Raw genomic sequence first — 24117 nt, forward strand, 5'->3', positions numbered from 1 at the left:
ATCTTCTTTACTTGCATTGTGCCCTCCATGCTCCATTGGTTCGATATTAAGGTTTTTTTATTTCTTTACTTCGCCCTGTCCATATATGTTACGGCTCTTAGACCTGTGAGGTATTTCATTTCTGCTGCTTGTTACTTAATTTTGGCTCTCTTTGTGGATAGTCACGTCTTGTAATCGAATGTTATAGTTATTCAGTAAAGTGCTTTGTACACTTGCATTTTAGGCTACCTTGATATTTTATTTTTATTAATAATTTGATATCATCTGCAAAAGCTTTTAGGGGTATTTTTATTTTTCTATATCATCTATTAACATTACTAAAAGGGTTGGTCTTAAACTTTCGTGTTATCTTTGTCCTATTTGGCTTTTGAAGGTGTTGATTTTATGCTGTTTGCATTAACCTGTACTTTTATTGAATTACTCTTACAATTTTATGTGTTCTGTGTGTGTTCCTCTTGTTCTAATATAACCCATTATTCAGCTGTTTTTTCCAAATCAATAAAAGCTGCATGCATATAAAGATAAAGAAATGTGTTCTTTTGGGTTGAAGATTTTTGAATATTTGTTTTAATTAAATGTATGGTCTTGTATAATTCTTATTTTCGTAATTCTTCATGGCTATGCACAACAGAGAAATCTCTCTATATTATACATATATGATTAACACTATTACTATAATAACTGAAATTATTTTTTTTCCATTCTATAAAATGTTATTAATATCTTTACACATTATTCCCTGATATGATTAATTATCTGCTGAGGTTTTTCCATTATTCTTAATTTAAAGGATGTTTAATTACTCCGCAGACAAATTGATTTTTTTCTGTTTCTCGCGATTGGACAAGGAGAGAAGGAGAAAAAATAGAAATTTAAAAGCCAGACCTTTAAACATCGATACTCTTGCCCGCTAATTATTCAATAACGGTAAACGTTCGTCAACAAACGTACAGATGGTCGATTCGTTCGTTCTTCGGAACTGGTGAAATGCTCCATAATCGGATTTATTCCGCTTCTTTCCCGGTCGCTTAATTGGCCAAATTAATGCTTTTAATTCGTTATCTATTTTAATTGCGACGTTCTGCGTCGTAAATCCATCCTTTTCCTTGCCCGACGCAACAAGAATCGTATCGCGTTTTGTATAGGTTGCGTAGAAAGTGAATTAATACCATACGGGAAATTAATAGATATTTTACCTTGATAAAGTGGATTACTAAGGCACATAATCTAAAAGTATTTTATTTCTATGTTTTGCTTATTAAAATCAATGGTATTTTCTCTCATCTTGGTTTGTCTTAATTGATTTAAAGGTATTTTTAATAATGAAAAACGGACCTGAATTCTTTGTAAAAAATGATTGGAGTCTGTAAAAATTAAGTTCTAAATAGTGAATGTGTTAGCTGAATCTCTTTCTTCAAAAATACCACAGGTTTGCAAATAAATCTAAGGGATATTTAAATTTTGTGACATAATTTTTATGTTTTTGTTTTTGCTAAATCTGAAATTGACTTGTTTTTAATCATAAGATGACACGTTTCTTACATTAAAATAGCAAATATTATTTTATTTACAAACCATTAGCGATATATATTTTTTATCTAATATATGTTCTATAACACACATTAGAACATTTTCTTTTTGCTAGTTGATGCTCCGCTTTGTACATTTTTACTTATAGGAAAACATCCAACAGCAGTCTGATATAATTGAGACGATATATTTTCCTCGCTATCTTTTCTCCTGTCCTGCTAAAATCAATCATCATGTTCTTTACTCACATTTCCTAAATTTTCCATCCGAAAGTAGTCGAGGTAAGAGTGAAGAAAATGTACTTTTATGCTCATTGGTTAACCCAAAACTTGAGTATGCTTTGAGTATTCTTTTGACCATTTGTTTCTCTTCTCTTCTTTATTCCTTTATGTGCAGTGGTAGCAAAAGAACTTTATGTGAAGGTACCGTTATTTCTTGTCGAACGTTCCAATTTTGACCAATTTTAAGCTGCCTATGCGGGTCTACACACCTTTATTCCAATTCCAATGATTTACTCAGTCCAGACCAACCATGGTCTTCATATTTTAACATAATAGTACCAATTCTAACTTCTTGTAGATTTCTTTGAGCTGTAGGTAATGACCTACAGGAATGATGTCATAAAACCTGCAGTTATGTAGCAGAACTGCTTTAAGGTTTCTTTTTGATGAATCTATCAAAAGACGCCATTTTGCTGTATCATATTAATGTATTTCAAATATCTAAAAATATCTTAAATGCATTTCAAAAATCTTGACGTCGTGACATTTTTCCATATTATTTTTGTTTTCCACATACAGTTGTCCATACATAATACATACATAAATCAGTTGAAATTATGTGCTTTCACTTATTTTGATAAGCAATAACATCTTGGTCAAGATGTATAGTATAAATGCACTAATAACTATTAAATTTGACGCTTTTGGCATTTCTTTCCATAAAATAACAGGTTTCAATTTAGTATTATCGAATTATTCGGTATATATAGGCCTTAATCTTGAAACACTCAAGATTGCATGTTCGACATAAATTATTTGTTTTTTGATGTAAGGAAACTGCTGCTGAAGTCCATTCGTTCATATCAGTTCAACTTATTCCAGTAAAATTGGTGATATTGATAACAATGACCAAGATCTTTCAGAGAGGTTTAAAAGAAGGCGCGATCAAACATCAAACAGTACTTAAAAAGCTTAACAGTGGACGCTATCACTGAAGCCCAGATATCTAATTTTCGTTCGCTTCTTTTGTATGCCAAAATGGTCAAAAATCAACAAAAATCGTGAAGTTTAATAGCACAAACATTATATTATTGACTTTCTTCCTATTACTACTACAGAATGAACAGAATTAAACATTTTGATATGAAAATAGAAACAATCAAACAGTTAACATTCGTTATATTAGATAGTAATATATATTTTGATAACCTAAAATGGAAAATATCATATCAACGAGTAGTAAAATATTTAGCCCGGTTAATAGCAATTCCAAGATATTATTTAATAATAAATAATAGATTATATTTTAATAGATTATTAATTTTCTCGAAAAGAAAAATCATCAAGCGAAAAAATATCTTTATTAAACACTTTCTTAGCCTCCAGTTGAATCATCCTTTGTTGAGAGATTCTTCTCAAACTTAAACAAGGCGGATGGTATAAAATATGGCGGTTCTATGGTAACTCGAGAAACATTAGCCATCACGCATTCAGTTGGTTTGCGTTGTTTGGATTTAATTGGTTGTCTCCTGATCATATCCTCAAATATCATTAATTCTGCGTTGTATATTTCTTCAATAAAAGTATCTTCACTTACAAGATCTATAAAATAAAACAATAACATCCTGTATGTTGGCCACACTCCTGCCGTGTAAATAATGCGACGCGTATATATTGCTCAGTTTAGATGCTAGGTCCTGTAATTGGTGTTGTTTAACTTTTTTTTAATTAACAATAGCGTCCAACATACATAAAACATGCTAAAATATAATTGGCTAAAGTGAAATAACAGAGACCGACAAAGGTTTAAATGTATTGTGGCCAGACGACATAGAACTATCGCGGCAAAACTGTCAACAGCACAATCTATTTGAAACCTTATGGGTGGTCTTAGAGCAAGGTCTGTGTAGATTTCGATCCCTTAACACCATTGAAACAGTTGGTGGATGGTTTGGTATAAGAATGGGACAACCTTCCATTGAAAACTATTCACGCACTCCACGAATATATTCCGCGAAGAATTACACTTGTTCTAAAAGCAAACAACTTATTAATTAATAAATGTTGTATATGTCAGGTGTCCAGATCATTTTGTTCATCCCCTGTATGTGATTAAATAAATTAGAGAATTCATCTGGCTATATTGAATGTATCATAATAGTTCAATTGAAAAGTCTCCGGTCCACCATAGTAAAACAAATTTTTTTAGCAAAATTAGTTTTTTTTATTCAGCATAATTCCCTTCAAGGGTGATACACTGATTATAGCGACTCTCCAACTTTTCGCTGCTACTTTTGTAATACGATTTGTCCCTTGCTTCAAAATGGGCCTCAGTTTCGGCGATCACCTCTTCATTCGACAAAAATTTCTTCCCAGTGAGCATTCTATTGAGATCTGAGAACAGGAAATAGTCGCTCGGATTCATTCATTCATGGATTTTTGCCATTTTTTTCACTGATTTGTGACATGGTGCATTGTCTTGGTGAAGCAACACCTTCTTTTTCCTCAAATGCGTTTTTCGGCGATTTCGTCCTTCAAACGGTCCAATAACGCTATGTAAAGTTACTGTTGATGGTCCTTTCTTATTCCATGCGCATCCCAAAATACAGATGCCATAACCTTGCCAGTCGACTTGCGTTTTCCCACGCTTTGGAGCGGGTTCATTGTGTGCAGTGCACTCGGATGTCTGATGAATGATGGAGCCATGTTTCATCCATTGTCATATATCGACGCAAAAACTCGGGTTTATTACACTTGATCATCTTCAAACATTGCTCCGAATCATCAACTCGTCGTTTTTGGTCAAAAGTGAGCTCGCGCGGCCCCCACTTTGCACGGATCTTTCTCATACACAAATATTCGTAAATGATATGATGTACACGTTCAGTTGATATCTCTAGAGTGTATGCTATTTCATTCAATTTCAATTTACGGTCATTCAAAATCATTTTCTGTATTTTTATTAAATGTTTTCGTCGGTAACAACCTCTTTTGGGCGTCCACTGCATTCACCGTCTTCCGGTTTCATTTCACCACGTCTAAACTTAGCATAACAATTCTTGATGGTTAATTTTCCTGGGACAATATCCGCAAAATCGGTTTCAAGCCAAGTATTTGCTTCACTGTATTTTTTCCTTTCAAAAAGCAATATTTTATCAACACGCGAAATTCCTTTTTGTTAATTTTTTTTCACAATAACAAGTTGCTTCATTCAAAATAATATAATTCACAAACCAATGATCGAACAGCTGTCAAATTTATACACGCATTTTTTGACGGTTAGGGCTAGCTAAAAAACATATGGATTTAATTCTAGTAGCGCCATCTATGTGTCAGGCCTTGGACTTTTCAATTAACCTGTTAGATCCTTGCAAATTACCTTCATCTGTTACGTCTGGATCATCATTAAAGGTACATATGCCAAAAGTCTTCATGCCAGTAACATACTGAGATTTTTCTACAAATCCAGTTTTCATCTTGTCCATTAAACGGAACAGCTGCTGAATGTGCTTTTTCTGGTAGAGTAATGGTGGGCTACCCATTCCTGATCTGTAGGTTTTTAATCTCAGTTATTATAATTCAAAACTATTCTGATTGTCAGCGATTTTGTTATTGATTATTGTAAGCAATATAGCAAACAATTTCGTGAAATGTATTAAAATGTTTAAATAATAATGTTTAATAGTAATAGTAATGTAATAATTAATAATAATAGTAATGTTTAAATGTTTTAAATTTAAAGCAAAAGTAAATCGTTCACTTAATTAACTTGGGCTTTGCTTCAGAACATAGGGAATTGATTAAACTAATTATTTAGCTATCACTATTAGTTACTGCAGACTTTTTACCACTCTTGAAAATTATGAACGTGATGGCTTCACCATTTGTAGTGAAGCTTATACATTTGCTGTCAGATGCAACAATGTTCCACTGTTAACGATTATTGATAGATATAATTATTAAGACATAAAATAAAAACATGTAATTTCACAGGTCTGCAACAAGAAAGCTTCGAGTATTTTCAACTGATTTCTATGTACTTTGGTATATTAAAAACCAGATATGTTGGAAAAAGCTCCAAGACATCAGCATTTTTTGAAAAATGCAGGATTATTATAAAAATAAAAGATTTCAGTTTTTTATTATTGTAAAAATAAATATTACCCATTGCATTACATTAGACCAAAAAGGGTTGGCCGCCTAGGGACCTTATGGTTGGTGAAAAAAAAATGTCCTCAAGAAAAATTGACACCACCACTGTACAAAATCACTTTCAAAAGCAAAGGTGAAGGAAGATGTTTTCATCGAACTGGACACTATACGGCTTATGACGCTATACGACTCAGAATTCATCACAGTCATGACGAATCCGCAAAAAGATTGTATTGTGTATTCCCTTTAAGTAGTCCTTTTTCCACGATTCATTATACATATAGTGATTTAAATAAAAAATTAAATAAAAAAAAGTAATTAAATTTAAATCTACCAAAAACTAAAGTATACCTGTATAATAAACACTGATTTAAAAGCTTCAATATGAACTCGATCGGATTATCGCTACCAGAACTCAGCAAATGGGCAATGATAAATTGAAAGAACTCAAAAATACGATGATTTCGTAAGTATTTTTGAGCCTCGCAGATCGACTTGGACGTGGAATACTTAAACTCCTCAATTTCCGGTTCGCTTTTTTTCTTCTTTATTACTCCCACATCTTCTTCAGCGCCGTCTTGTAGACCTGCATCCATAAATTAACAAACTATGCGATTAACCGATGATACTAGTTTACCCAAGAGATAGTCCAGATACTTCTTGCTGGACCCCAAGACTTTTAAATTGGTGGTGGACTCCGTTTGAGTTAAGGAATCGGAACTGATCCTGCTGGCGCTGCTCGATGTAGTCAGAGATGTATCGGTTGCAGGTAATTCTTCTGCTTTTAGCCGTCTTTCTTCGTCACGAGATATGGACAGTTTAACTTTAATCAAAAACTTTAATTACATATCTAATCACTACATAGTATAAAACAAAGTCGCCTTTTCTGTCCCTGTATCCCTATGTGCGCTTAAATCTTTAAAACTACGCTACGGATTTTGATGCGGTTTTTTTTTAATAGATAGAGTGATTCAAGAGGAAGGTTTATATGTATAATACATGCATAATATACTAAGGCAACGTTGCTAATTTTAGAGGTTTCTAACATGATGTCGTAAATTAACCTATTTTTTAGGCTTATTTAGCAATTAGCAAAAACGCTGCCTAACCCTACGAGTTAGATCATATTAATGTACTACAGTATTGTACACCATAAAAAGGTCTACAAAAAAGTCCGCGATGGTATATGTTTATCTTGTAGGGATAACCCACATTAACCATTTTTATTTTTTACTTTTTACGTGAGAAAATGGCTTATTTACGAAGCTATTTTAAGCAATACGGCATTAATCCTTATCGAATTAAGTACCTTAAATACAGTGTGCAATTAATATAGATCAATATGGTTCCTTACAGCATGTAAATTAAACAAATATTTTCGGAGATATTACAAATTTAAAATTTGCGTTTAAAAATGTGTAATGTAATAAAAATTGTATGAATTTAGATGTTCCAAAGATAGCAGGAAATCTTCATAGTAAGTATAGGGGAAGAGGAATTGTTTTACTCCAAATTTAATGCGTGCAGGCCAAGGGCAGTAATGAATGAACCAAAAATACTGGATCGATTTTAATCATGTTTTCATTGAGTGACATAGGCATATATATTTTATGCCCGTGCAAAGTCGGAGCGGGCAGCTATGTTTTTATATACAACGTTCATATTTTTTCTGTAGTGTATTTAATTTAGTATCAGCATTGCACCCGTGCGAAGCCGGGGCGGGTCGCTAGTTTAGCTATAAAGCTACTGGACTGCTTCCACGCTGCTCTGATTAAGCAATCTTATTTCATGTTTTAAATCTTCGATCATCTCGTATACCCATTTGATTCCGAGGTCATCGTGCAGCTCTTCATTGGTTACGTAAGGATAAGCATTGGTAATTAATTGTAAAAGTTTGAGGCTAAGCTGCTCAGTTTTTTGTCTAACATAATGTTTCTATTTTAAACTGCCATTAATTTAATTATGTTTTGTCATCTCACCTCAACGCAAAATTAAAATGGACAGATTTGCAATCAAGCTGTATTTTCCGGTCTTTGGCCCATTTGTAGATCTTGTTGACGGCTATTTGTACTTTTTCTACAGCCTTAGGTAGGGATATATATTTTGTTAATCAATGTTAATTTTTGACAAATGTTCCAAGAACTGCTTGTTTCGTTGTTTAGATATCAGCAGTGTAGAGCAGATTGAGGAGTGGTACCTGTACCCTGTGAAACTCCACCCGAAATATGTTTAAACATTGAAAATGCCTCTTCATGCGGGACTGCAAATTTTCCTTCGAAATGATATGATTCCAACAGCGGACGGTAATTCCGCGGTAATAATTTCGTCTTCTTGCAGATTGATCCCAAATACTATATCGTATCAAAAACTAGTGAGACGAAAATGGAGGAATACTGCAATGCTGTATTTATTTTCTTGGAATACCTTTTCAACAACCGCTGTTACCTTGTGCACTTAGTTGATAGTCCAGTAATGATTTCGAAACCAAATAATTTCGATGTGGCAGGTAGCAAAGAAATAGCTGATTTGTCAAGTTTTTAAGCATAATTATTCGAGAAACCTTAAGACATTACGGAATATGCTTTAGTCTCAAAGAGACATTAAATGTGTATCTCAACATGATGATTACTTTTCATGGCAGCTCCTTCAATAACCCAGATGAAATATCATCAATTCCAGGAGGCTTTTTAAGATTGAGGTTGTTATCAATTTCTGTGGCAACATCTATTAGAAAAATCAGATGTAGTGCTACATCGGTCTGATAAACATAATTTGTATCTATTTTAAATTCTATACCATTTGGTTGGAATATGTCAACTAAATATTCAGCGAATAATACAGCTTTTTCACTGTTGCATTGTACCCATTCATTTCGATCATTTCGAATAGGCCATATTCTAATTATTGGTCTTTTAAATCTCCGAGTTGCTTTCCATAACAAGTATTCTTTATCTGCTTCCGGGATAAAGTTTGGATCTGTTTATGCTCTTTAATCTTTTGATTTGTCTGATTACTGTCTGTTCTGTGCTATAGTCTTCTGGCTTTCCGTCTTCCTTTCCTTCCTTCCTTTTTTGAATCACTTCTCTAAGATGACTCTATAACTTCAATATCAAGGGGTTGTATATTAATGCAAATACAACAGAACAATCCTCATAAATTACAGTTGTACTAAGTATATCAACTGTATGATATAATTTCAACTGTACATGCCTTTGACATAAAACTTTTTTGAAACAACCTTTATGCAATATTTAATTCAAAATTCTTTCCCCTTGTGATAAACTCACCACTTTGATCTCGCCAAAGTTTCCTCAGTTCCCATTTCCTTCTTTCCTCGTGTGACATCTCGATGAGCCTCTGAAACGAGTCAACGTTTCGCATACCGAACCCCGTCACCAAAATGGATGCGTCCTTCCGAAGATCTCCATCGTTTCCTTCTAAAGCTTCTTTTTCCAATTCTAGCTCGTCGAATAGTTTAGCGCTTTGTATCTGTTGAAAATAATGAACCAAATATCTTAATCTAAAGGGAATATGAAAGGCATAATGTAAAATGCCTGTTTGTGATCGAAGTCTGCTTGCGTCGGCTGAACATAGGTATACTCTTGGTAATAAAATTCAGTGGTTTTGGTTGGTAATATGTTTTCGTTGACATTATCCGACTTAGTAAAATCGATGATATTCTCCAATTCATCTTCGGCGTCAAGCAAATAATCGTCAAATGTGTCTGCCATAATATTACAGATTCGTTGACATATAACAAATAAATTGTAGTATAATAAAATACACCAGACATATGAGTGTAAAAATGATTACCATAGATACTATAACTAACAATGAGAGAAAATATAGGCATAGAGAAATAGATATTTAACTTCATTGGAAATGTTTCGCGACGTCCAATATCTAGATGTCGCTACTTTTAACATATTAGTTGCTTTAATCGCTATGCTATAAGCCTCGACGGGATCTAATTGGCTCACTTCGTTTCTATGGTACGTTTGTTTATTTATTTTGAACACCATTTTCAGTATGACAGACATATGGAATAGAGATTAAATTATTAGTTCATTAGTACATATAAGTAGAAAGTACAAAAAGTAAAGTGAATTATCGGTCTAGGAAATGTTGTACACTCGTATGCACTGATAGTAAAAAATTGCAGAATCGTTTTCCTTCGAAGAGGTATTTGGCTGTCATTAAAAAATGGTTGATAATGTTAAAAATCTCAAACCGATTGCGAAAAAAGCTACGCGAGCGGATATATACTTTTCTTCTTGGATCAATAGTTACAGCTCCAATAAAATTATAGCTCCTTAATGCAAATGCACGAGGAATTTTGATGTAAAATTTATTGCCCAAGTAAGAACAAATGAATGAAATGAAAAGAACAAAGTGTCATCAATTTAATAATAAAAAAAGTGTAATTATCCAAATATATATATCGGCTTAAGACTACTTAACCAAGATAGATTTTTTTGATCTAGCTCTTGGATTCAGTAATATACATCCGTGGCTAGTATGATTCAGAAATCATTTGAAGTGCTCAACATAACTTAAATTTTTTAATTTCATTGGCTTTAGGAAATTGTGGAAAGGATGAACAGAAGGGATCTTTAAATAATTTACATTCTATATTAACAAGGGTCTGATGACTCTATAACTTTAATTTCAGATGTTCCTATATGAATAAAGGAGTTAGGGCAATATCCTATGCCCCAGAAAATTGTTTTATTATACTGTCAGTAGGTTTCTTTATTTTAAACTCTTACTTTAAACCCGCGATATTGACACGTCGATAATATAACATTTTTTTGTCAAATATCTTTAAAAAGTGTAAATTTTAAACTTGTACACTACATAATGATTTTCCAGATATAGTGTTACAATATTATATAGTATTATATAGTGATATAGTATTATATTTATTTCATTCCTTTGCATATATATATATATATATATATATATATATATTATATTTATTTCATTCCTTTGCATTTCATTAATAAATTTATTTCAGAAATTAAATTGTTTTTTACTTAAATTTTATTGTCAATTAAACGTGACGTCAAGGCTATCACCTGATGCACCTGCGTGGCTGTGGTGGTTAAAACCAATCAAATGTCTTCACTGTGAAATGTTTTTTCCAGGTACCTACAATGTGGAATTAAATTGACCAGTCGAATTACTTGAATAGCCCATATAACCCTATCTAGATGTTGGGCAAAGCAAAACTTTTCGCCAGAGATCCCTATTTGGTTGACTCTCTATTACTCTATGATTGTAGTGTAATAAAATACACCAGACATGAGTTTGAAAATGATTACCATAAATACTGTAATTAACAATGAGAGGAACTATTACTGAAGTATATCAAAATATCAAATCAACAGCATTTTAATATTTTGCCCACAAAACAGAAATATAGACTGGGAACTTAAATAAGAACACTCGTAACCCCATACACTCAATGAGATGATTTCTACTTTTGTATTCAACATTCATACTTCGTATGTGAAAGTTCCAACGGGTTGGAACGCAATGAGGGATCCTTCTGTTCACAATTTTGCTCAATACTAGTATTAGTGTTGGAAAGAGAGAGATTCTCCATTGCAACACACATTTTTTGCTAATTTTATTCCAATATGTAATGGCCCACGTAATTATCCTTTTTAACCAACGAAGAAAAATCGAACCTACTAGAATAAGAGACCTTATCGATAATTTTGGACGCAGTATTATTCAAGTCCAAAATAATACTGATAATATCATTAGTAAAGCACCAGATACAATAAGTCATGAGCAACCAGAAAATAAACGCAACCTACTTACTTATTTACTTTATTTACTAACAGTAAATTTGATCATCGAGTGTCTGGTTTAGATCTGTATGATGTTATTATAAAATGAGGAAAAGATCGATTTCATTTTAAAGAGCATCTAGTGGTTGCATCGCTTTTCTTTTCGGTATACTTTGGAGAGTATTGCGGTAAATTTCCTGAGGATAAAATCACTTCTGTATGTTCCTTTTATCTCATACTTGATAAAGAACGATTACGAACCGAACTGTCAGATCAAATGATTGCAGGACACTAAAAGGTGCACCAGATCTTCTATAATGTTTAATAGCAAACAATCTAAGAGACACGTTGAAGAAGACTAGACAGTTTTTAGAAAACGTGGTAGCAACTCCCATGACAACATCAGAGGCCGAAAGGTGTTTCTCAACGCTAAAGCGCATCAAAATGTTTCTCAGAAATTCATTGACCGAAGATCATTTAACTGCTGTTTCCATGCTATCTATTAAAAATCCGTTTATCTCCGAAATAGACAATTTTTAAATAATTCATCAAAAAAGAGGTAAGCGAAAATTTCAGAACACCTTAATATTTTTGTCATGAGCCGTCACTGCCATGTAGTCTCTGAAATACAAACGTTTTGAATGTTGGATGATGTATTTAACCAACACTATTATTAATGCGCATTTAAATCCAATAACCATCATATCCTGACCTAAACTCACTAACATAAGCGAAATTATTCCGCGAAAAGTGACATTTTTCTAAACGTTTTTCTATTCAAAATTGGTAATCGTGAGAAGATCCCAACTATTGGTAAATGAAACACTAAAAACATATTTTTGGAACTTTATTTTTTAAAGACAAAAATATGACATAAACTATATAATAAAATTACCTGTCTTAACCTATATATAAACATATACAATTATTTAAAAACATATTTCCTTCCTTACGATCAACTTAAAATATTTTTTTTATTTAATGATGTTGATCCGATACAATAAAAATCTATTTTATATACAAACAATAATATTAACATTTATCACCAACTCAAAATTTTCCTTATTTTATCAACTTTCAATCTATTAGAACATTCGTTTGTCTAGGACAAAGAACTTTCCCGAAATGCCTTCGGGAAAGGGCACATATTTCTGTTATTCATAAAGGCTATATGGAGAAATTTAACATGCCTCTTTAAACTGTTCATAGCATGTGTTTTAAATAGTCGCTAACATGGATGGTGCAGTTTAGTAGGGTCTTGAGTATTTTCATTAAACTGGATCACCAATAAAGTTTCCTAAATTTCGTATAAGAAATCCACTCATCTTATATCTACGATCGTTCTAAATTATTATATAAAATTTATTATTATTTCATTCTATAGTCACGGAGATATTGTACATTAAGTATTCTAGATTGTAACAGATATATATTTAGTTCTTTGTATTGTAGAAAAGATACATTTTTTTAAACCTGAATTCATTTTGCACTATTGTTGATTTCTCTTAAGTTTTTTGATACTAAAGCACAAAGCAATTGATCGTTGAAAAGACACTGATTTTAGGTACATGGACGAGTTTGTTATTTTAAATATTTTTGAAAACTGTTTTCAACACTACTAACGAATTTTTTTAAAAATCACAAAACGTATTCCTTTTTGCTTCTCCGAAAAACAAAAATAATAAAATAAATACTATACAATTGTACATTTATACTATTACAAAATAAAAAACATTAAACATTTATTTTACAGGGTGTTCGTTAAAGTTAAGGGTTCTCTTAAAGTTAACATACAAGCGTCCGTTATCTGGTCTGGTTTAAACAGGATATTTCGCATGTTATCATACAAAGGACGCTTGTTATTATTATATCCATCTAAGTACATGTTTTTCTTTTTTTTTATAGTAAATCAAAATCCGAGATCAATATATTTAATTAATCTACAACAAGAAGTAAATATGTAAAAATCTGCTTATACCATTCTCTTCATTCATTAGGCACCTTTCACAGTCAACTGATATTGTTAGTGTTAATCAACACCTTAATATTTTTATCAGGAGCCGTCACTGCCATGTAGTCTCTGAAATACAAACGTTTTGAATGTTGGATGATGTATTTAACCAACACTATTATTAATGCGCATTTAAATCCAATAACACACATATCCTGACCTAAACTCACTAACATAAGCGAAATTATTCCGCGAAAAGTGACATCGTTTCGGTCCTATGCAAGCCTGTCCGCCAGTTGTGCGATGCGTCCATGCTGCATCTCTCCACAGCATCGGTCCGCATCTGTTCTGTTCGCCGTCAATTGACCACATTGAAGCGGCGATTGTGTTTTACGTTTTCGGACGATTATTTCGCGTAATAATGCGCCGGATCATCGTGAAAATTAAGACGAACGGCACGATTTGCACGACCGTTCGTGTCGAGTTGTTCCGGTTGTCCGACGAACCTGATGGAAAGCGGATATGGTTCGTTAGTGGCAGACTGTTGTTTCGATTTAAAAATAAAAGCAAAATCTACTCTGCTTTCCTAATAATTACTGAAACAGGATCCGCGAATAGAAACGCAATTGAAAGAAATGAATGCTAATGTTGTTTTTGCCTTTTCATATCCTTCAATATATAAAACTACAGCTTCTGCAAAGTTCGGAGAGTACTTCATGGATCAACTTCATATTTTTATACAATGTTGAATTTTACTTAAACAAGTTATAACATGAGTTTATAGGAAGAAAAGAGTCATAGGTTAAAAGGAGCTGAATGCTGAAACAATTAATATTATAATTTAATGATCTTTGTGATGAGTTTTTTTTTTATTATTTAATTATTACATTATTACTAGTCGTTTACAACTAATTTACAATTTGTCTTTATGATAACTTAAATATAGGTATATAACTAGGAGGACCCATCGGCCCTATCTCAGTGTCTTATGAAATAATGTTTGTACATGTCACTGCTGTATTTTTTATTATATGCATTTCACTACACAACACTACACAAGATCAGATGGTTTGATTCTTTTGAGTCTGTGTCCTGCTCTGGTGGTATCCAAAAGTTGTAATACTTCAATATTCTCATAAGAATGGAGTCTTTCCTCATGCTTCCTTGCAATTCTCTTGATTTCTTGACTGACTGTGTGTATCTAAAAGTCTCGATGTAGGTAGTCAGTCCTGTAGTATTTGGGTGCGCCCACAATACTTCTCAGTACTTTGTTCTGAAAAATTTGTATTTTGTTTGTTACTCTTTGTAGAACATCCCCATAATTGAAATCCGTATAGCTTTCAGTATTTGCTTATATAATAGCAATTTATTATGTACTGATAATTGTGATTTTCTTTCAATTAGCCAATACATTTTCTTATATTTCAATTCCAGTTCTTTTCTTTTCTTCTTTATATATTCCTTCCAGCGAAGTTTTGCATTAAAATTCATTCCGAGATATTTAGCGCTGTTGCTATATGGAATGATAATATTATTTAATGTTATTGGTGCTTGTACGGTCTGATTGTAGGTGAACTGCACATGCACAGTTTACTTTGGTTTACTGTTATTTTCCAAGCTTGTATCCAATTATTTATATTCTCACTTGCCTGTTGTAATTTTTGTGTGGCGTCTTCACTATTGTGTCCGACAACTATAATCGCAGTATCATCAGCAAATATAGCCATAGTAATATTCCCCATTTAGGGTATATCACAAGTGTTAATAGTTCGGTGGGTTGTTTTGGTAACATTTTCTGTAGTTTAAGAACAAGGCCTTTATGCCAAACCTTATCGAAGGCTTGTGCTATATCTAAGAATATAGCTGAGCGTACTTTTTTACTTTCGTAGGCTTTTTCAATAACATCTGTTATTCTGTGGACCTGGTCAATAGTTGAGGACTTGTTAATAAACCCAAACTGACGTGTTGGTATTAGACTTATCTCTCTAATGAGTTTCTTGAACAAATATACATCAGTAACAGCTGTCACTCATCTAAAGAATTTGAAAAATTAAATATCTTACTATACATAAGTCTTACTTTCAGGATTTAAGAAATTATTTGATAGTTTAAGTCGCAGGCAATTGGGTAAACAAAGTGTTAGGATTGTTCTGCTACAGATTTTGAAAAAATTATAGAAATATAATTAATTTCTATAAAAATAAACATTATATAGTCTATCCAAAGTTTGTTTGTACATATGTCATCAAGATGTTTAATGTGTTGCCTGCCGCAATATTTAAATTCGTTTTAGAATCAGACAATATTTTCCTTTTCATTATATTCTAGTTAAAAAGAGACACAATGCTGTCTGATAAGCTCGTACGTGTAACCGAACTAGCCTGTCAAAGTCATCCGGTTGTCAAACGTATTGAAAATTCTTCAAAACAATAGTGATAAGAGGTTATAAACCGGCAAAAGTATTATTACTATGATTGAAAATTCCGAAGCCAGACAGAACAGATTGTATCAGTTACTTTGAACATGAACGAAATAATGGAGAACCCCTCTTACCCTCACTGTTAATTAAAATTAGTATAGACATGGCCACTAAAATATATCAAAAAATTAAAAATATAATATGGAATTTGCCGAAAAAAACCCTCCTCTTATGAACCGGGTGAGGAATAAAGATCAGCTTGATATTAGCTCTATCAAAGATTACATATATGAAATGTATAAAAACAGTGAGTAGTTTTTCAATATAAATATAATTTAATACGATTACTTCAGTTAGTACCTTCTTTCGTTAGAAAAATATCGAAGAAATCTAATGGAACTTCCAAATATTGCTTTTAAAATAATATAATTTTTAAAATCATTTAATAAAATGAAGAAAACTTGAAGACATGAATTTTTCAGAATGGGATCTATTTACCCAATGGTCACTCATGGCAAGATGATAATAAAAATAGTGTTATGACAACAAAAGTTGATGGAAAAATGTAAATGCTATACTAACATTTGATTTCATTGCAGATATATTGTACTTTATGCTAAACACAGGAATGGTAAATAACACCTTCGGTTTTGATGAACTCGGTCAAACACATTGAAGAAGAAATTGACAAGTGATATAATTGTGAATAAATATTAGATAAATTCAAAATGAATAGCTTCACTGAACATATTCACTTGAATGAAACTTTCTGAATATGGGATTATTATTCAGTACTGACAATACCAAGACAGAGTGACGAAAGTGGAAACAAATAAAGGTGAGTATATAATTAATAAATAATAATTGAGGAAATATCACTGTAGAGTATAAAAGATTTATGTGCATAGATATGTGTGTAATTGTTAAGAATACACATGGGCATATGGTTAAAATATACCAGGAGAGAATGAATAGTAACTCTTTTGCAGATATGGCAAATACATTAAGGAGAATGCAATGTGTACAGGTATTAACAGACGAAGGAGAAATACAGTGATATCAAAATATCTTTACAAGGAAACACTGCACCGAAGAACACAAGAATTAAGCCTAAAAGGTAAATATGCTCTCTAGTGATAGTAAAATTGTTACTTGGATATACATTTGTTAATTATGTGGCTTTGGCTTCCAGCGGATACAACTACATAAAAAACAAGCGTACTAACTCTTAGGTGGTAAGGAAAAGAGTTCAATTTAAATATAATCAAACAGAACCCCAACTTACAAACTATTATAACTGTGTACTTAATTGTAGTTTTAAGTCCTTCGATAGTATATGCATTAGATATATTATGATGTTAAAATGAATTATATTTGGTATTTTTGTTTATTTTATCTAGATTAGAATGTTGTTGTATATCAAAGCCAAACTGAACTAAAACTGTGAGTAGATACAATATTGCGGCATTTTGACGACACAAATTTAGATGACGTACGTACAAAATAACTTTGGATATACTATAGGTTATATTAAATAAGTTGACGTACAGTTTAACAGGATTAAATTAAGGAAACACCTCGCTCAATAAAATCTTATCTCACAGATATATATTTCATTATAGATATATATCTATAGTGAAATATATTTTATATTTATCTTATATATAAAAATGAATCGCAAAATATGTTCCTAAGCGCATAACTCAACAACGCCTGGACCAATTTGGCCAAATCTTTTTTTAAAATGTTCGTTGAAGTTCAGGGATGGTTTTTACGGCGAGAAAAATTAGAATTATTGCTGGAAAAACCCTAAAAATAGCCCTTTTTGTTTGAATTTGTTTCGTGTATCAGTTGACAATTCATCTGTCATCTGTCAAAAGTCATCTGTAACAGACAACTTTTTTTTTTTAAATTTGATATGACTTGAACTCAAATCCTTTTAATCCGTACGAATTGTTTTATTTATTTAAAATTTTTTATTTGTTTAAAATTTAATTCAAATTTTAAATAAATAAAACAATTCGTACGGCTTAAAAGGATTTGAGTTCAAGTCATATCAAATTTAAAAAAAAAAGTTGTCTGTTACAGATGACTTTTGACAGATGACAGATGAATTGTCAAGTGATACACGAAACAAATTCGTATATCGTGTTTTGTGCAGAGTGTTTAGTTAGTTAGTGTTTGTTTAGTTCGTGATTAGTGAAAAAATAATTTATATTTGATATGCCTCCTATAAGACGAAGCAATTTAGGTAGAAGAACCAGAAATGCTATAAACCAAGCTAATTACCGATCTAATCGTACTGCACAAGAACGTGACGACGGAAATGAACGTGAAAGAATTCGGATATCACAAACGCGTGAAGCGCGAGCGCGACATTCAACTAATAATCGCGCAAGTTTGAATCCAGCTGCTTTCAGTTACGATGTGTCAATTGACTACAGTAACTACCAATGTGTTGTTATTGGTTCTATGAACTTGGTTTGCTCACACTGTAAGGCATTAAAATACAAAAACGAAGCCAATGGATTGTGTTGCGCAAATGGTAAAGTGAAATTGATACAATTGGATCCACCACCAGAACCATTGTACTCATTGGTTTCAGGAATAGGAACAGATTCTATACACTTTTTGACACATATTCAACAATATAACAATTGCTTTCAAATGACTTCATTTGGGGCAACAAATGCAGTTCGGGAAAATTTTATGCCAACTTTCAAGGTATGTATTATAGCAGTTACTCATAATTATTTTAGCGAACAAAATTTTCTGTCACCAAAGTTAAGATGTGTTACTAATCTTCAATTTCTTAATCATTACGAAATATATCACTTAGTCATCATATTATATGGTGATTCAGTTTCAGTGACACTTTTATTATATTTTATATTTGATAGATATTAGTTAAAACTAAATATATACTTTTTAAGATCAAATATTATTTAAGTTTGATCATTGACAATCCATTAATTTATACCACACCATAATATTTTTTTTATTTACAGATACAAGGGCAAATATATCACAGAGCAGGTTCACTGTTACCAGTGTCAGATAGCGACAACAAATTCCTGCAAATTTATTTTATGGGCAATTCACCACAAGAAATTGATCTGCGTTGTGCACATAACAATTTAGTAAAAAGGTCTATTGTAGAACAATTACAAACTTTATTTCATCAACACAATCAATTGATTATATTGTTTAAAACTGCCCTGGATCTGATGCCATCCGATAATCACAAAATTGTAATCAGAGCTGATAAAACACCTGCAGGTCAACATACAAGACGTTTTAATGCACCAACTATTGATGAAGTTGCTATCGTTGTAGTTGGAGAAAACTTGGAATCCCGTGATATTTTTTACATCGTCGGAATTTTCAATTACAACCTATAAAGGAAACACACCGCTCATATGATGCACTGCAATATCCCATTATATTTTGGCAAGGTGAAGATGGCTACGATTTATCAATAAAAATGATAAATCCCATTACAGGTAACTAAAATATTAGTTTAGCTATGGCGATAATATCTCAGTCACTATATTATGTATTTTAATTTTATATTTGAATGTTATTAAAACAAAATCTGTTTACAGGTTCTGAAACCAACAAAAAAGTCAGTTCAATGAACTATTATTCATACCGCCTAATGATTCGGGAAAATGCAGATAATCACATATTGAAATGTCGGCGATTATATCACAAATATGTTGATGACATGTATGTTAAAATTGAAACGGAGAGATTAACATTCATCAGGTTGAATCAAACCAAACTCCGATCTGAAGAGTATATTCACCTTCGAGATGCGATTAATACTGATGGAAATGCACAGAATGTCGGTCGGATGACTATTCTTCCAGCAACATACATCGGAAGCCCTCGGCATATGCACGAATATGCTCAAGATGCCATGTCGTATGTTCGTCATTATGGTACAGCAGATTTGTTCATCACATTTACATGCAATCCGCAATGGATACAAATTAAGCAGGAGTTATTACCTGGGAAATCATCCATTGATCGTCATGATATTACAGCCAGAGTCTTTAGACAAAAGTTGAAATCTTTAATGAATTTCATCGTAAAACATAATGTGTTTGGTGAGACACGCTGCTGGATGTATTCTGTGGAGTGGCAGAAACGAGGATTGCCACATGCACACATTTTGGTTTGGTTGGTTGAAAAGATAAGGCCAAATGAAGTTGATGCAGTGATATCAGCTGAAATCCCTAATGTACAAGTAGATCCTGGATTGCATGAGGTAGTTATCAAAAACATGATACATGGTCCCTGTGGAACTCTTAATCAAAATTCACCGTGTATGATGGATGGTAAATGTTCAAAACGATATCCACGGACATTAATATCGGAAACAATTACTGGTAATGACGGTTATCCATTGTATCGTCGCAGATCGACAGCAGACAATGGAAAATCAACAATTGTCAAATTAAATTAACAAGATATTGAAATAGATAATCGTTGGATTGTTCCATATTCACCCATTTTATCAAAGACATTCAAAGCACACATCAACGTTGAATCTTGCCATTCAGTGAAATCGATTAAATACATTTGCAAATATGTAACCAAAGGGAGTGATATGGCTGTGATTGGAATTGGTGCAGAGAATTCTAATGATGAAGTTACCCAATACCAAATGGGCCGCTATGTCAGTAGTAATGAAGCAGTTTGGCGAATATTTTCTTTTCCTATTCATGAGAGACACCCTTCTGTTGTTCACTTAGCTGTGCATTTAGAAAATGGACAAAGAGTGTATTTTACAGCACAGAACGCAGTACAAAGAGCTGCTCAGCCACCATCTACTACATTAACCAGTTTTTTTGAGACATGCCAAAACGATGATTTCGCACAAACATTGCTATATTCTGAAATGCCAAAATATTATACCTGGAATCAATCCTCAAGGAGATTTATACGACGGAAACAAGGAAAACCAGTTCCAGGATATACAGATGTATATTCCACCGATGCGATTGGCCGGATTTATTCAGTACATCCAAGCAATGATGAATGTTTTTATTTACGACTGCTATTAGTCAATGTACGTGGCCCAACATCATTCCAACAGTTACGAACTGTTGATGGTGAATTGTGTGGATCCTACAGAGAAGCCTGTCAACGTTTGCAATTGCTTGAAAATGACGCTCATTGGGATCAAACTCTCAATGATGCTGTAATATCATCACACACTCATCAAATACGAACATTGTTTTCTATAATCATATCTACATGCTTCCCATCAAACCCAATTGATTTGTGGATGAAGTACAAATATTATATGTGTGATGATATTTTGTATCAAATACGGAATAGAATGGGAAATCCAAATATACAAATCAGTGAAGAAATTTACAATGAAGCATTGATTTCAATTGAGGACATGTGCTTGATAATGTCAAACAAACTATTAATTCAATTAGGCCTGACCGCGCCCAATCGTCCAATGCATGACGCTTTTAACCAAGAGTTGCATCGAGAAAGACTGTATGATCTCAACGCTTTGAAAGAATAAATTCAAACAAATCTTCCACTGTTAAATGAACAACAGAAGTATGTATTTGAAACTCTTATGAAAGTAACAAATGATGAAACTGGAGGGATTTATTTCTTAGATGCACCTGGTGGTACAGGAAAAACTTTTTTTATTTCATTAATATTAGCAACAATTCGCTCACAAAATAAAATTGCACTTGCACTCGCTTCGTCGGGAATCGCAGCAACTTTGCTTGAAGGTGGTCGAACAGCCCATTCAGCACTAAAATTGCCATTAAATATGCAAAGCAATGAAACTCCAACCTGCAACGTTTCGAAGAACTCTGCAATGGCAAAGGTTTTGCAGCAATGTAAATTGATTGTTTGGGATGAATGCACGATGGCACATAAAAAATCTTTGGAGGCTTTAGACAGAACCTTAAAAGATCTACGTAGCAATAATAACCGATTTGGTGGTGCAATGATTTTATTAGCAGGAGATTTTCGTCAAACATTGCCAGTGATTCCACGATCAACGCCAGCTGATGAACTCAATGCATGTCTAAAGTCCTCCAATTTGTGGAAACATGTTAAAGTACTTCATTTAAGCAAGAATATGCGTGTCGAGTTGCAAAATGACCAATCTGGAAACATATTCTCTAAACAACTCATTGACATTGGTAATGGCAAATTTCCTATAGACATGTTGACGGCTTGCTTTTGCTATGACTATAAACAAGTCCCAGGGGCAATCATTAAGTGTTTGTGGTATTAATCTAGAAAACCCATGTTTCTCACATGGTCAATTGTATGTTGCCTGTTCCCGTGTTGGAAAACCATCAGATTTGTTTATCTATGCGCCAGGTAATCAAACAAAAAACATCGTATACCACAAAGCAATATAATGATAATAATAATAATAATTATGATTCACATGATTAACAATAAAGCGATTACTTACTTTTCAATCCTTATATATGTTTTATTTAATTATTTTTTATTCACAACGCCCTATCACCAGGGTGATGGTTCTGTTCAGGAGAATTTTTTAAAATACGTAGGCACAAAAACTGCCACATTACAAATCTTTTTGACAGGACGAAGTCTGTCGGGTCAGCTAGTTTATATATATAAACGATGAACTCACAGAATTACATCCAATATATTCAGGAGTTTCGCAAGTCATGTATTAACATATCGATGTTTTCGTTAACCAATAAAACTGTCAAAACAAAACATTCACGTCAATGTCGCTGTTCAACAAAATTACTTCTACATGAAGTTGATCACAAACGTACTGGTTGTGTACACAGTAACATAATCTGTCCCTTAATCCTTTAAAATTAATTTAGAGATAAGATGATTTCTGCAAAAAAACCTGGTTTGTCCTCTTTCTGTTTAACGATGTGTCACCTTAGCAATCCAACCTTAATAAAAATCATAATTTGGCTATAAAATATAGTGATGGATGTGTAAAATGTAACTAGAACAATGTTTCTTATCAACTAATATATCTAACACTGTGGGAATAAAACTTATATATATAGTATAGTATAGAACATAGAATGCCCAAATTGTTCGTACAACAACGCATATATATCTGGTAACATATAAAGCATACTTGACCTAATTCATAAAAGAAAGTGTAGACCTGATGAAAGATATACACAAGAGGTCGTCAGAAACAGCTAGGCATACAAAAATGTTCATTAAACATCAAAGAACCAGCATTGTTACGAACGAAGAGTAATTTTCGGAAAAGCGCACTGAAATATTTACCAAACATCCGAAGGTGTTTGGGTTCGAGCAGAAGGAGGATGAGCAAGGAACGCATTTAGTTGAAATAAATTAGTAGGTCAACGATCCGCACCCATCATCCGAAAGAATGTCGATTGACCTTGACACAGACGCTTCGAGTTAAAGAGGAAGAAGCCGACAAGTACGCAGCGATAATCAGGAGAGAGGCAGGGGGGACACGAGACGATAAAAAGTACCGACAGTCCAGGCCATTATTCGATATAAAACCGATTTAACGATGACCAGCCTTAACATTAAATACGTGTGACTCTTACAACCCAATTTGAGTTGTTATACCATATCACTGTCCTCTGGATCTTCTTCGAAATACTATCCGATTATTCCTACACCAATTAAAACGCAACTAATTGAAAATATAACTCCAAAAATCTATTAAACAGCAATTTAAAAAATTATGAAATAGATTCCCGGCGCACTCGCCATAACCTTACCAAATTGATATAGTCTTAATCAGTATTATTTTATTTGTTAATAATGTTACTTCATATATTTCATTTGGATTCCGAAATTCTCGATTATTTAATTAAAATAAAATGTTTTTAAATATTGAATATATTAAACAGACACTGTTGTAACCGAGAATGTTGGCTTTTATGGGTAGTTAAGGATATACTTCATAGAAATAGATTTAGATATATATACATATTGTTTTCATGACTATTATACCAGAATTCCCAAAAATCAGGTATGTTATTACTTATTTTATGTAGTTTATTCAAA

At 32.7% G+C, this 24117-nt stretch overlaps 3 protein-coding genes and 1 long non-coding RNA gene across 5 annotated transcripts; 2 read left to right on the forward strand and 2 right to left on the reverse strand.

Moving 5' to 3' along the window:
• Positions 1–3095: 3095 nt before the first annotated feature.
• On the reverse strand, positions 3096–9645 carry LOC143195401 (uncharacterized). Its single transcript, XM_076402481.1, has 6 exons — positions 9458–9645; positions 9191–9392; positions 6541–6726; positions 6255–6489; positions 5131–5300; positions 3096–3353 (listed from the first exon to the last, which is right to left on the reverse strand). Exons 1-6 carry the CDS (start codon positions 9632–9634, stop codon positions 3127–3129), a joined length of 1197 nt encoding a protein of 398 aa, XP_076258596.1. The 5' UTR covers positions 9635–9645; the 3' UTR covers positions 3096–3126.
• A 3112-nt stretch (positions 9646–12757) lies between these two features.
• Positions 12758–14076, reverse strand: LOC143194813 (uncharacterized). Its single transcript, XR_013005389.1, has 2 exons — positions 13873–14076; positions 12758–13781 (listed from the first exon to the last, which is right to left on the reverse strand). It is a non-coding gene; the product is annotated as an uncharacterized LOC143194813 (long non-coding RNA).
• A 4090-nt stretch (positions 14077–18166) lies between these two features.
• On the forward strand, positions 18167–19472 carry LOC143194855 (uncharacterized). Of its 2 annotated transcripts, XM_076401596.1 has the most exons (3): positions 18167–18616; positions 18677–18795; positions 19080–19472. In XM_076401596.1, the coding sequence occupies exons 1-3, from the start codon at positions 18295–18297 to the stop codon at positions 19470–19472; spliced, it is 834 nt and encodes a 277-aa protein (XP_076257711.1). In that variant the 5' UTR covers positions 18167–18294. The 2 variants fall into 2 exon arrangements, with proteins under 2 accessions (XP_076257711.1, XP_076257710.1); XM_076401595.1 differs by having other exon boundaries at positions 18167–18795.
• On the forward strand, positions 19080–22553 carry LOC143194856 (uncharacterized). Its single transcript, XM_076401597.1, has 2 exons — positions 19080–19574; positions 19677–22553. Exons 1-2 carry the CDS (start codon positions 19556–19558, stop codon positions 20540–20542), a joined length of 885 nt encoding a protein of 294 aa, XP_076257712.1. The 5' UTR covers positions 19080–19555; the 3' UTR covers positions 20543–22553.
• The last annotated feature ends 1564 nt before the right edge of the window (positions 22554–24117 follow it).

Source organism: Rhynchophorus ferrugineus, unplaced genomic scaffold (genome assembly GCF_030347505.1).
Source record: "Rhynchophorus ferrugineus isolate W39M unplaced genomic scaffold, kcgeb_rfMv2 rfM4, whole genome shotgun sequence".
Classification (NCBI taxonomy): Eukaryota; Metazoa; Arthropoda; class Insecta; order Coleoptera; family Curculionidae; genus Rhynchophorus; species Rhynchophorus ferrugineus.